Source organism: Papaver somniferum, chromosome 2 (genome assembly GCF_003573695.1).
Source record: "Papaver somniferum cultivar HN1 chromosome 2, ASM357369v1, whole genome shotgun sequence".
Taxonomy (NCBI): domain Eukaryota; kingdom Viridiplantae; phylum Streptophyta; class Magnoliopsida; order Ranunculales; family Papaveraceae; genus Papaver; species Papaver somniferum.
Genome location: NC_039359.1, coordinates 185321622 through 185334211, shown reverse-complemented (window position 1 = coordinate 185334211; position 12590 = coordinate 185321622). Strand labels below are relative to the sequence as shown.

Here is a 12590-nt window from a genome sequence, read left to right as displayed (position 1 = left end):
AAGTCAAAATGGGGTTCGATGTCGAGCTGATTGGTTTCGAGGACAATATCCTTGAGTTTCAAGTGGATCCTAATTCTGAGTATCAGTAGCAATAGCCATCTTTCAACTAATGGTTGCAGGCTGTGTCAGTATATTAACCTTAGTCCTTACTGCTGTAATGGTGCGGTTTAGAAATGCACGATTTATATGGGCTGATACCAGATTATTAGGGACTGAGACCATTTCATATAGGACAAAAAAATTAAAGCGATCCTGACCGTTGGTTCGGCCAAACGATATCAGCCCATATAAATCACGGAGAAATTGCTCTACCATTTGGTCCATTTCTCTTTTCCATGGAACCAACCACTTGTTGCTGCATATTTCTTCCCGGATCCAGAAAATTCCCTCCTTAAAATAACTTGCCGCAGTCCTAGACGGCATAGACAATCTTTGAAGTTAAAAAGTATAATCCTAGACAAGGAAGAGTTCTAGGTCGTCATTGCTTACGGACACGTCGTATAAACGTGTAAAACAATCAGTAATCCAAATTTTACTCGAAACAAGTGGTGTAGAATCTTCCGTTTACAAAAATAGGTGTTGACCTCAATATTGAATTTTGATACTTCTCTTTCTCTGCATTCTCCTTTCTCGGTTTCGTTCTTTTTCCACTTCCCCTGTATCTTGCTGTCGCATGCATTCATTCAACAAAATGTAAAGTTCTATTACATTTTCTCTTATTTTTGGTCAACTTCAGGTTAATTGCCTTCTTCTTCTTTTTTTTTTTGTTTTTTTTTTGTCTATAGGTCATGCAATGAGAGGAAGTATTAGGTCAAGAAAGTCTCCCTTCTTTTATTGACTTATTTTTCATCAGCACTCCTAATTTTCTCTTGTCTTTCCTTCTCTCTTCTTTCATTGAAACTAGTTTATAAAAACCAACCCATTTTCTCATCCTCTTTTCATGAACTGATCAAATTAATTTTAGATAATGGTTCTCCAAACAATTCTCTTATCTTCTTAGTGATTTCTATCACATCTTTAATTGGATTTGTCTTATTTATCATTGCCATGCATTATCATCGCAATCGAATGCAGCCATCAATGAAAGATACCTTTGCTAATAGGATCGTTCCTCGGTTACACTTGACGGATTCCGGTCGTGTTCATAAACTGGAGCGGTTCTCCCACTATGTAGGTAATATTAATCCTGCACATTGTCATCTTAGAACAAGTTAATTTATGATTTTTAAATCTTAATGAATGGCCCATTTTCAAATCATTTCTGTATTCTCATTCTGTTTTGATGAATTCTATAACTAGGAAGACAGATGGGTCTTGGAAGTACAAATGAGTGTGATAAAATATGTAAATTGGCAGAAGAATATCTAAAGAAAACCGAAGGATGTGAAGCAGAAATGTATGGGTTATTAGCTAAGGGAAGCCAAGATGCCGATGTATTGTATCCCAAACTCTTGGAAGAGTTTGATAGATGCATATTAGGTTACTTTGCATTTCATTGGAGCCATGCTACTCTTATGATTAGTCAGGTAAATATACTAATGTATACCCAACAAAAAAACACTAGAAGCTTCATTCTACCAGAGCTTATTCTACTTTGAATATTCATGGTTTATGTTTAATTTCAGGTGCTAAATGTAGATTCTGAGCAGCAAGGGAAGCTCAAAAACATGGTCATGGAAGCAACTAGGTGAGTTGATTGTTTAACGTTTAAAAAAAACTTTATCATATACTCGTATCAATTTTATTTTGTTTTACCTCTTTATTAGATACTGCCTCTGTTACTTTTTTAATAGGCTGGTTTGTATAAATAAATGTTTCAAAAAAATAGACTGGTTTTCTAATTGGGAAAGTCAAATGTTACTTTAATTTTTTGGGACCACTTTTCTCTTAACTTCTTTTGATGACAAGTGTCATGGGGACCATTTCACTTTACTTCTTTTGCTGATAAGTGTAATGGGGACTATTTCACTTCACTTCTTTTATTGAGAAGTGTCATGAGAACCACTTTCAATGATTAGTTCTCTTAATATCCTTAAATTTCTCTAAAAACAAAACCAACCTATTAAAAAGGAACGGGAAATAACATATATTATATTAAAATAAATGAATATTTATTTCACTTCACTTCTTTTAAGGAACTTCCAACAATCAAAGTTATAGACCGCACAACAAGAATTATTAAATTCCGCAATCATATCAATGATACTACAGTATTAGATTGTACTGATTGGTCCTTATCTCCTAATGAGTCATCGACAGTTATGTGCACAAAGTTTCCCCACGAGCAAATTTGTTTTCCTATCTTTTAATCACAAATATATGTTGAGAAGTATTTTTGAGTAAAAATTTATAGGCTTTTGTTAACTTGTATACCCGTATACATGTTAAGGTTTAATAAAAAAGTATTTTAGAGTATTGAAAATTGTATTTTTTGGTCTTATTCTACTAGAAATTGGTTATTCTGGTACTAAAAACAACAAACCATGTTCCCAATGCAAAGAAACGTTGTTTTCATTGCAATAAAACAAACAAATCTTGTTTCCAATACAAAGAATTTTTATTTTAATGAACCTTAACATGTATACGGGTATACAAGTTAACATGACTCAAGCTTAAACAGGGACAAACAAGAAGTTTAATGTTGGAACTTTAATTTTGATTTTGTAGGAAGCAAAGATTTGAGAGAGTGACGAAAAACTTGAAAGTGGCAAGAGTTTTTTCAACACTAGTTGAGGAACTGAAAGCAATTAGAACACTAAAGAATGACCCACACTGCAACGACGTGATGGTACCAGCCGCACATAGCCAGAGAAGCCCAGTTCTTCTCTTGATGGGTGGTGGAATGGGAGCCGGAAAAAGTACAGTGCTTAAAGAAATACTAAGCAGCGAGTAAGTACCTACATTATTAAGTAATCAAAATATTATTTTTAAGTGTTAACCATTGATAGAATCAATAGTGGGGGAATTATTAAAGCGGAATATTAGAATTTTTTCTTATGGTTATGGTTGTTGGGCACCCACCTAAAAAAAACACCACCAAAATACATATACATCGCATTATCAGATCATTGAAATTGAAAATGAAAACCGACTTCTTTTGTGATTAAAGTATGTCCACTAGGGCATAACAGACGTGCTTCCCTCTCAACTACAAGTACTTCTAGATTCTACACTCTTTGACTTAGACCAACCGTTTACCACAGAAACTGGTCGATCGAATGTTTTTGGCCAAACAAACAATAGGTTATGTTCAGATTTTTCCTTCTAGTATGCTTTTCTTGGCCTATTCAACGTTCTGGCTGATGCACCAAGTAAATAATTACAAGGTTGATGCAGGTTTACCAAATTCCATTGTGATTACAGATGTAATAGATCCAATAGGTGGTGACGAATGTTTTGTTTATATGAATTTAGTGGTACCGGTGAAATTTTCTCACCCCCTATAACAGCCTTGAGTAATAGTGGGTCAGGTAAATCTTACACTAGCATTTGGGGAGCAAACCGACTAGCAGATTAATCTAGTGCTTCTTCAGACATTAGAAATAAGCTTGACGGGTACTATTCGTGTCTTGAATTTGAGTTGGATTTTCCACGTCTTTCTATTGTCTGAGGGCTGACTGCATTTATTATGTTTTGGTACATACACAGATCATTTTGGGGAGGTGCTGCTGGAAATGCGGTGATTGTCGAGGCTGATGCCTTTAAAGAAACTGACGTCATTTATAAAGCTCTTAGCTCTCGAGGCCACCATCCGGACATGCTCCAAACAGCTGAACTGGTCAGTGTTTATCCCTATTTCTTATTCTAATAAGGGGACGTGCCCATGTCTATGTCACTGTATGCCTGTATGGAAATGCTAGGATAGCTGGGCAAATGCCAGACAAAGTCCCCTTATAATATTGAGTTCTGGTCCGGTCCTCGATAGCAGATCAGATGCGACTGTCATTTTCAAAAAAGAGTAACCATACCGGAAAAAAAATATTATAAAGGGATACCAAACGGTTTGAGGGAGTATCATTCTACTCCCTCCGTACCTATTATATAGGCGGAGAAGTAGTATTCTCTTAGAATAAGAAAATGTTTAGTTTTTTATAAATTTCCTTTTACTTTCCAAATTTATTCTTACCTTGTTCCAATACAAATATTATTTTACATATCTCTATCTCACATGTAAAACTGGATTGTATGATACTCATGCATTATTAATAGGAATGTATGTGGAAAAAACAACTTTGGAAGTGGAGCTCCGCCTATCTAATGGTACTACAAAATTTTTAAACTCCGCCTATATAATAGGTACGGAGGGAGTATATAAAACAAATCACAATACCTGCCGATAGATTTCTGTATTGGTACACCTCAAAATTTTCATATTCCCTTTCGAGAAAACCTACATAAATAGTTGTATACTTGTACTCAAAATATTTATCATCAAAATATTATCTTCAAATTCTTTGTTTTTTGGACTCTATATAAAAATTGGTGAAAATCTTGTAAAATAACGTCCAAATAAGATTGTCAATTATTTTATTCGTAATGTGAAAGATATATTTTAAATTATTTACAACACAATCCACATTTCTGAAAAGACTCTAACTAATAGATTGTAATCTAGAAGGTGATAGTTTAAATGTAATAAATGCCATAAATGGCAAAGTAGGAGTTGTTAGTTGGACTACAAACAACATTATTATTATGGATTGTCAAGAACTGCTCAAGTCTTTTAATCAATGGAGATGCAAGTATGTACCTAGGGAGACTAATGAGGTAGCTGACTTATTAGCCAAGGAGGCTAGAAACAGCCAAACCAATGTAGTGTGGTCTCAATCTCTGCCAAGTTGGGTAGAAACTCTCATTAGTGAGAAAAGTGGGTGTAATCTCTTAATTTTTATTAATATAATTCCTTTCTTATTAAAAAAGAGAAAAAGAAAAATTGTAATCAAATTGTTAAACAAAATCCAGGTACATCAATCGTCAACTGATGCAGCTTCATCACTCCTTGTAACGGCATTGAATGAAGGACGCGATGTTATTATGGATGGTACACTTTCATGGGAACCCTTTGTTGAACAAACTATTGCCATGGCAAGAAATGTTCACCATCGTCGTTATCGCATGGGAGTCGGTTATAAGGTCGTTGAAGATGGAACCATAATGGAGAAGTATTGGGAACAAGTAAAAGAAGAAGAACAGCAAAAACATGAAGAAAATAACAAAAGAAAACCATATAGAATAGAAATGGTTGGAGTAGTTTGTGATGCATATCTTGCTGTTGTCAGAGGAATTAGGTACGGGTCCATGATAATAGGTTCTTTTGATTTTCGTTCTTTTTCAAAAAGTTTTATTGATTGATGAAATTATAGGAGAGCTATACTGATGAGAAGAGCTGTGAGAGTGAAGTCACAGTTGAAATCTCATAAGAGATTTGCAATGGCGTTTCCAAGATACTGTCAACTTGTTGACCATGCTAGGTTATACTGCACTGATGCCATGGGTATACCCCCGAAGGTAAAAAAATCTCCATCAGATTGGTCAAATGATTTTTTCTATCTGGTTGGTCATTGTTGTACAACTATGCCTCTGCTAAATCTAATCTTTTCACGTTTTTGGATGATAAAGCTTATAGGATGGAAAGATGGAGAAAACAATTTTTTGGTTGACCCACAACAAATCAACTGCCTAACGACCTTAAGCATGCTTAATGACGAGGCAGATTGTATTAATGAGCTATATCAACATCAACCCACAGAACATACTGAATACGATCCTCATTTAGTGTGGAGAAGCATAATGTTATCACCTTCGAGAACCAAAGTACAACAAGAACTTAAAGTTGCCATTTGTAATACATTCAAAATATCAACAGATGGTGATAAACAATAGGAGAAGATTATCACCATCAACCCATAATAGCTTAGGGACCGTGATGGTTAAGTGGGTTCAACCTAGTTAGGCTTTAAGGTTCAATTTTGTTTACAAGTGTCGAGCTGAGCTCTACAACAAATGTATAATAATTAAATTCAATGAGCTTAGGTGCGAGTCTTTTTTTTGTTTTGTTTTTTTCTTTCCAGTTGTGGGTGTCCCCTGATTTCCAAGGTGAGACTAATTAATCCCCCATTGCGATTGGTTTGGATCTACTTTGTGCTAACATTAATCGAGTTGATTGGTGTGCAGTCTTATTTTACAAGCAACGCACTCTCTCAGAGCCGGTCCTGAGATTCTAAGGCCATGTGTAAACCTTTTTCCAGTTATAAATACTCTTTTTTTAATAAAGAAAGCAGCCATCCATGGCCCATACAGTCAAACTAAGTTGTGCTTTTATGTAATCTCTTTTTGACTCTCAAACTCACACTCAAATGTACTAAGTTATCACCTACTTGAGTTTGTGATCATAGAGAAAGAAGAGAATAATGGCACCGGTATGATGACTGCCATGAACTTAAGGCGAACCACGGAAAGCTCACTAAAGGAAAATTCTGGCATGATTAGCATGACAATTGTTGCGAAAAATATGTGAAACTTTTAGAATTGTTTCTTCTAAATTTCACAAATTTGGGACCATTAGGGTGAATTACTCAAAATGTTCAGTTTTGGACATCATTTATACATTTTGGAATATCTCCTAACTGGAGAGGATTAATCCCTTTAACCGTAAATACCCTGATAATATTCCACGCCAAATTTCGGATTTTTTGGAGCAGAGGAAGTATTTTTAGAAAATTCTGAAAGTTGAGCCTTGTTTCAGCGAGAATTCTGAAGAGCGGGAAAATCAGCCTACTTCAGAGTGATTTTCCAATCCCCCTATTGTTCTTTTGATTTTATGGTAAGATGATATATTGAATGTCTATTTCGAAATTCACCATTTAGAATTACTATGCAAGAGATAGCGAAATTCTAAGATCGTTGCTCATACAGTCCAATGATTGCTTACTACGCAATCTCGCTTGCGACTAATCTTACTGATTATGTCTCAACATATATGGTACTGGATGGTTATTGTAAAACCATTTTAGATGGTTAGTGTGAAACCATTGTACTAATACATGGTGCAGTAACTTAAGCAAAGACTAAGTTCACTTTGGTGTTTACCCTATATGAACCAAAAGATATGAAAATGTCCTGCCTTTTGAACAAATCCGGAAGGATGCATCTTCTATATCGGTTTGTGTTTAAGACCAGTACATATGAAGTTTCACTTTGTATTCTGTTGGACATTGTGGTATGTGGTCCCAAATATGTCGGACGACTAGTCACTAAGAGCAACTGCAGTGGCATGACGATAACCAAAGATCAAACACCAAAACGAACGATCAAATTTGAGTTTAGTCTGTAGTGTGACGCTAGGGTAGAGGGGTATATTTAGTCGAGCGGATGTATAATCTACGTTTGGCTGTGGAGCGTAGATATAAAGTTCGTCCCGTCAGGCGTTGATATATTTTACGCTGGTTGTGGGGCGTTGGTAAGGATTACGCGGGTTGTGGGGCGTTCATAAAGTTTACGCCGGGAGATGGGGCGTACGTATAATCAACGTCTGATGGGGTGAATGGGTAAATGAACGCCTCATTCAGGGGTACTTATAATGTCCGCCCAACTTTTGAATATGTTCGTGACATCTTGGATATGTTCGTGACATCTTAGATATGTTCGTGAAAAATATGGGCTTTGGGCATGCCACGAATTCAACTGCCCTATATTACCAAAAATAAAAATTCCCTCACATGGAAAACTTAAATAAAAAAGGTAAACTTCTTTTTAATCTCAGTCAACCTGTTGTATTTATGAACTTTAAATCCATTTTAGGCCACTGCATGTGTTCTTTGATCATTGATTTAATTATTAAGCATTTTTAAGGCCAAAGGCCTTGGGTAAGGGTCACGTTCAAAAAAATTCTAACATTTTAAAAATTCGAAAATGGAAGCTATAACTGTGGGGCGGAGGTAAAAGTCCCGTTCAATTTCAGGCGTGAACTATATGCACGCCGGGTTGGGTCGTTGACTATATCAACGTCTGACTGAGGTGTTCGTATAATGTTCGTCTGACTGGGGCGTTTACTATATTAACGTCTGCCATGGAGCGTAAACTTCAGCAACGCCCGGACGGGCGTACATTTCAGCAGCGCTCCATTGAGGCGTAGTATATATACATGCATGTTCGTGGGACGAAGATTATACGTGTGTTTCATGTGAAGCGTAGTTTATATACACACCCGGTGACAAACGAACATTATACGTTCGCTCGACTATATATAGTTTTGGTCTTGGTCCCAGACCAAATATAGTATGGAATTTGGTTTTGGTCTTTACTCCTTCCCGTTGTGTCTCGTCTCTAGACCATAGTTATAGGTATGATCGTCCACTGTGGTTGCTCTAAGTAAAATAATAGCGGATCAATTTCATGGTTTAAGTGAGCGGGAATGCTATTATGCGTCCTACATACTACCCTAGTCTGCGCCCAAGATGACACGCGCTTAGCTGTTACAGATTCACGTGAATCCCTTCTTTCCCTTTTTCTGTTTTTATGTCTGCTAAATATTTTACGAAAATTTCCTTTTCGTAAAGAATTTGATGCTGGCCAGTTTCGAACTCAGGTCACTGGTATCATCAACTAGTGACTTTACCGCTGTACTACAATGGCACCTGCAAAATATTTTTGTTATTATTGGATAAAGAGTATTACATTAACTAGTTGGAAGCCTAACAAGCTAAGCTCCAACAACATACTACTACATTAATTGAACAGATTGCTGTGCTAGCCTACCAGCGAGCCTCATGGGTAACCTAGTCAAAGGAGCCGAAGCGGATGAGGGATGAGATTGTGTCACAAGGGGGGCAAACTAACTCTACCTTCCATGTTAATTCCAGCAATATTACGCTATAAGGGGCTCGAACCTGGGACCTCCTGGAACGCATGAAACTTTGGGGAGCGAGGATGACCAGCAGAGTTAGGTGCCCGTTCTTAATATATTTATTATTCCATTTTGTTAATGGATAAAGAGTATTACATTAACTAGTTGGAAGCTTAACAAGCTAAGCTCCAACAACATACTACTACATTAATTGAACAGGTTGCGGTGCTAACCTACCAGCGAGCCTCATGGGTAACCTAGCTAAGGGAGCCGAAGCGGATGGGGGTTGAGATTGTGTCACAAGGTGGACAAACTAACTCTACCTTCCATGTTAACTTCTTCAATATTACGCCGTTGGGGACTCGAACCTGGGACCTGCTGGAACGCATGAAACTTTAGGGAACGGGGATGACCATCTGAGCTAGGTACCCGTTTTAATATAAGTAATTTTTTTTATTATTGGATAAAGAGTATTACATTAACTAGTTGGAAGCCTAACAAGCTAATCTCCAACGACATACTACTACATTAATTGAGCAGATTGTTGTGCTAGCCTACCAGCGAGCCTCATGGGTAAACAAATCTCATTCATTCATACCAAATGGAAGATTACATGAGGACAAAAACAATAACAAAGAAACCAAATACATCAAATGGTACCAACTAATAGACCGAGAAGAGAAAGATCGGAAAACCGTTGAAGCACCGATGTTGTGTATTCGAATGAGGCAGATGAGATCAGTAAGGTAATGGTTTTTAGAGAGAATTCCAACCATTTAGATAATATTTCTTCTAGGAGAAGATGTGCTCCCATGAGGGAGTGATTTGCTCAGTAATTAAACGAACCCATATCTTGAAACCATATATCTTCACCTTCTTGAGGTTCTAAAGCTTCCCGGATATGGAAAACGATCTTCTTATAACCATCATTGAAATCTAACCAAACGTCACAAAGGATAGGTATGAACACCATGAAGTGCAATTAAGAAACACCATGAAGGTGCAATTAAGAAACACCCTGTAAGTGCAGTCACAAACGACATGAAGAAACACCATGAAGGTGTGTTTCTTTGAAAAAGAAAAGCAATTCTAACCATAGAAATCAAAAGAACAATAAAGTAAAACCTAAATGTAAGAAAGCAATAAAGAGAGGAGCTCAGATCCGCTCCGAAGAGCAAATCTGAGCTCGCCGGGGCTTGACGGAATCTGGCCGAGGAAGATGTCTGAAATCGGTAGAGAGGGGGAGGTGAGAGAAGAAAGGAGAAGACTTTGATGGTGAAATGCTACTTTATTATTTTTTAGATAAACTTCTCTTTACCAGATTCTTTGTTTCCAGATACTGAAAAATCATGGAAATCTATTGACAGATTGTAGGCACTAATTCAAGTTGAAAATATCATCACCATTCTAAATTCAAGTTTCCATAACAAATATTTTTAAGTTAAATCTAGGGCTAATCAATGGAGATGGTCTAAGGGTTTAAATGGAGATTCAAAAGGTAAGTTTGATGTAAAAGATGAAAATTGAAGGTGGGTTTGTGAAAAATTTACACCAAAACCAACTAAAAGATGAAATTAGAATATAGGTTATCTTTAAAACTTTCCCTTTCTCGGAAGAAAATTAATCTTAACCTTTCATTATTTTCTTCTTTTCCTCCTGTTCAAGTATTCTTCTCTTGATTGAATTTGAGATGATTGTTTTATGATTGAAGCTATATGAAAACATCAGATCCCTTTATCCAAACCTAAATCAAAATTCAACTTGATTTCAATTTAATAAAGAGGATAATCATGATCAACAAGTAACAGAGATTGCACTTGGGATTTTTTTGATTCTTCCGCTCTATTTGAACTTCATCTGTTCTCCATACTTCCATAGAAAAGGAGTTAGGGAAGAGAGAAAAATAACGAAAAAATAAAAATAAAAGGATTCACAGGTGAGAGAATGATTTTCACGTGATGTGATACACATCACCACGCCACATCAGCTTGGGCGTAGACTAGGGTGCATACTAGGATGCAGAATAGCATTTTTGTTAAGCGAAACCATTTTGATAATTTTTATCAGGCATATCATGATAAAAGTATATATAGTTTGACTGTGTTGTACTAATATACTTTGGCAAATATGGTGTATAGAAAATAAGTTAACAAGAAAATTATATTGTTCCAGTTAAACCAAAGCAAGGAAATGCGTGCGGCAAGTCCATCTTGGTGTAAGTTTAACAAGGTTAAAGAATGGTGCACCCGTACGTTAAGTGGAAATCCAATTTTCTGGTCTAAATGTATTTTGATTCGTGATAAAACAAAAAGTAACATTTGGTGTTTTAGTGCACAATTAGAAGAATTCTTTAGTTAAGTATTGTGGCAGTAGTTACTGTACTAGGGATTCCCAATGGGTATTGAAACTTAATCACTTAATAGAACCCTCGATGGGTGGTAATAAATCCTCCTACCGTGGGGGATTAAGTTTAATAATTTATGTTTAGAAATTAGGTCATGAGTGATAATGAAGCAGTAACTTGGATATAAGGGGGAACAACCTAATATTCGAACTGAGGAGTTCAGGTATCACCAAATGCCGGTGCTTTGTGTTATGCAAACATCAATTGATTGAAATAAATTATAGCTGGATACTTGAACTTGGAATGGGACTCAAGACTTTTGCAATACAAATGTGTATTGGCTATAGAAGTTAAAATCTCTAGAGAATAGTCTCAATAGAAAGATAGAATAAAATTCTAGATGACCAGAGATTAATAAGTTATCGAGGGGAATGGGTTTTATCCTAGTGAAACATGAACTTTCGTAAAAGAAATTCTACCTTGTTGATTGGAGATCCCATGATTTTGGTTCAAAGAGACAACAAACGTATGTAAAGTTCGAAGTAAAACACTGTAGAAGATGTAAAACTTCTTCTGCTCATTCCTATGGTAAACCTAAACAGTGTTTCCTTTACAAGTGATAAAGGAGAAGCAATGCTTCTAATGATTCCTATATTTAGAAATAAGTGGAGTAAGACAGGTGGCTCTTAATGGGAGGTCACCTATATGAGTGAGAAACGTGGTCATTTCCATGAGAATACTTAGGCTATATTCTCTAATAGCACTCATGAAATCTGGGAGTTGTTCGGGGCCAAAATGAACACAACTGTAAGAACTAAAGGTGCCCGAAACAAACGGTGTGAATTTTGTTGTCTCAATTTACATTATAAAGCTGAATAGTTCAAAATCAATGGTCACTAGGCGGCTAGTAAATTCGACAAAATTCACTAGGGAAGGTTCAAAGCCAAAATCCACCTATTTCGACGTTGTGACTTTCATTATGTAATCTCAAAGTCTGTTTTTTCATATCGGTTTTATTCAGTAGGCAATTTCCATTCATGTGGGGGATTGTTGGAATTTTAAAGGGTAATTCTAGAACCAGTTGAATGTGAAATTACTTTAGGATCTTTGTATGCATTGGATGTTAAATACAAAGGGGTGCAAGTCTAATAACTTGTATCTAGTAGCATGCTAATGGGGTTAAAAACAGATAACCACTTGAATTCATGTTCAAAATATCAAAACATTTCTTGCTGGTGCCTTTCTATATAAGTGTCTCTTCTGAAAAGTTTTCCTATGAGTGAAGTCTGTACAAGCATGTGCCTCTTTGGAACAGACTCCGCTCCCAAGTGATCAGTCACAATTCTTCTATAAGTACTCCTTTGATTTCCCAGTTCAAAGTATCCCTTTTAACTCCGATTT

The 12590-nt window shown here is 36.3% G+C and overlaps 1 protein-coding gene and 1 pseudogene across 1 annotated transcript; one reads left to right on the top strand and one right to left on the bottom strand.

Moving 5' to 3' along the window:
* Positions 1-12590, bottom strand: part of LOC113352498 — a 134097-nt pseudogene that overhangs the window by 111672 nt on the left and 9835 nt on the right.
* LOC113349989 lies at positions 757-6070 on the top strand. Its single transcript, XM_026594042.1, has 8 exons — positions 757-1174; positions 1300-1526; positions 1626-1687; positions 2668-2889; positions 3649-3778; positions 4963-5288; positions 5364-5508; positions 5620-6070. Exons 1-8 carry the CDS (start codon positions 1048-1050, stop codon positions 5881-5883), a joined length of 1503 nt encoding a protein of 500 aa, XP_026449827.1. The 5' UTR covers positions 757-1047; the 3' UTR covers positions 5884-6070.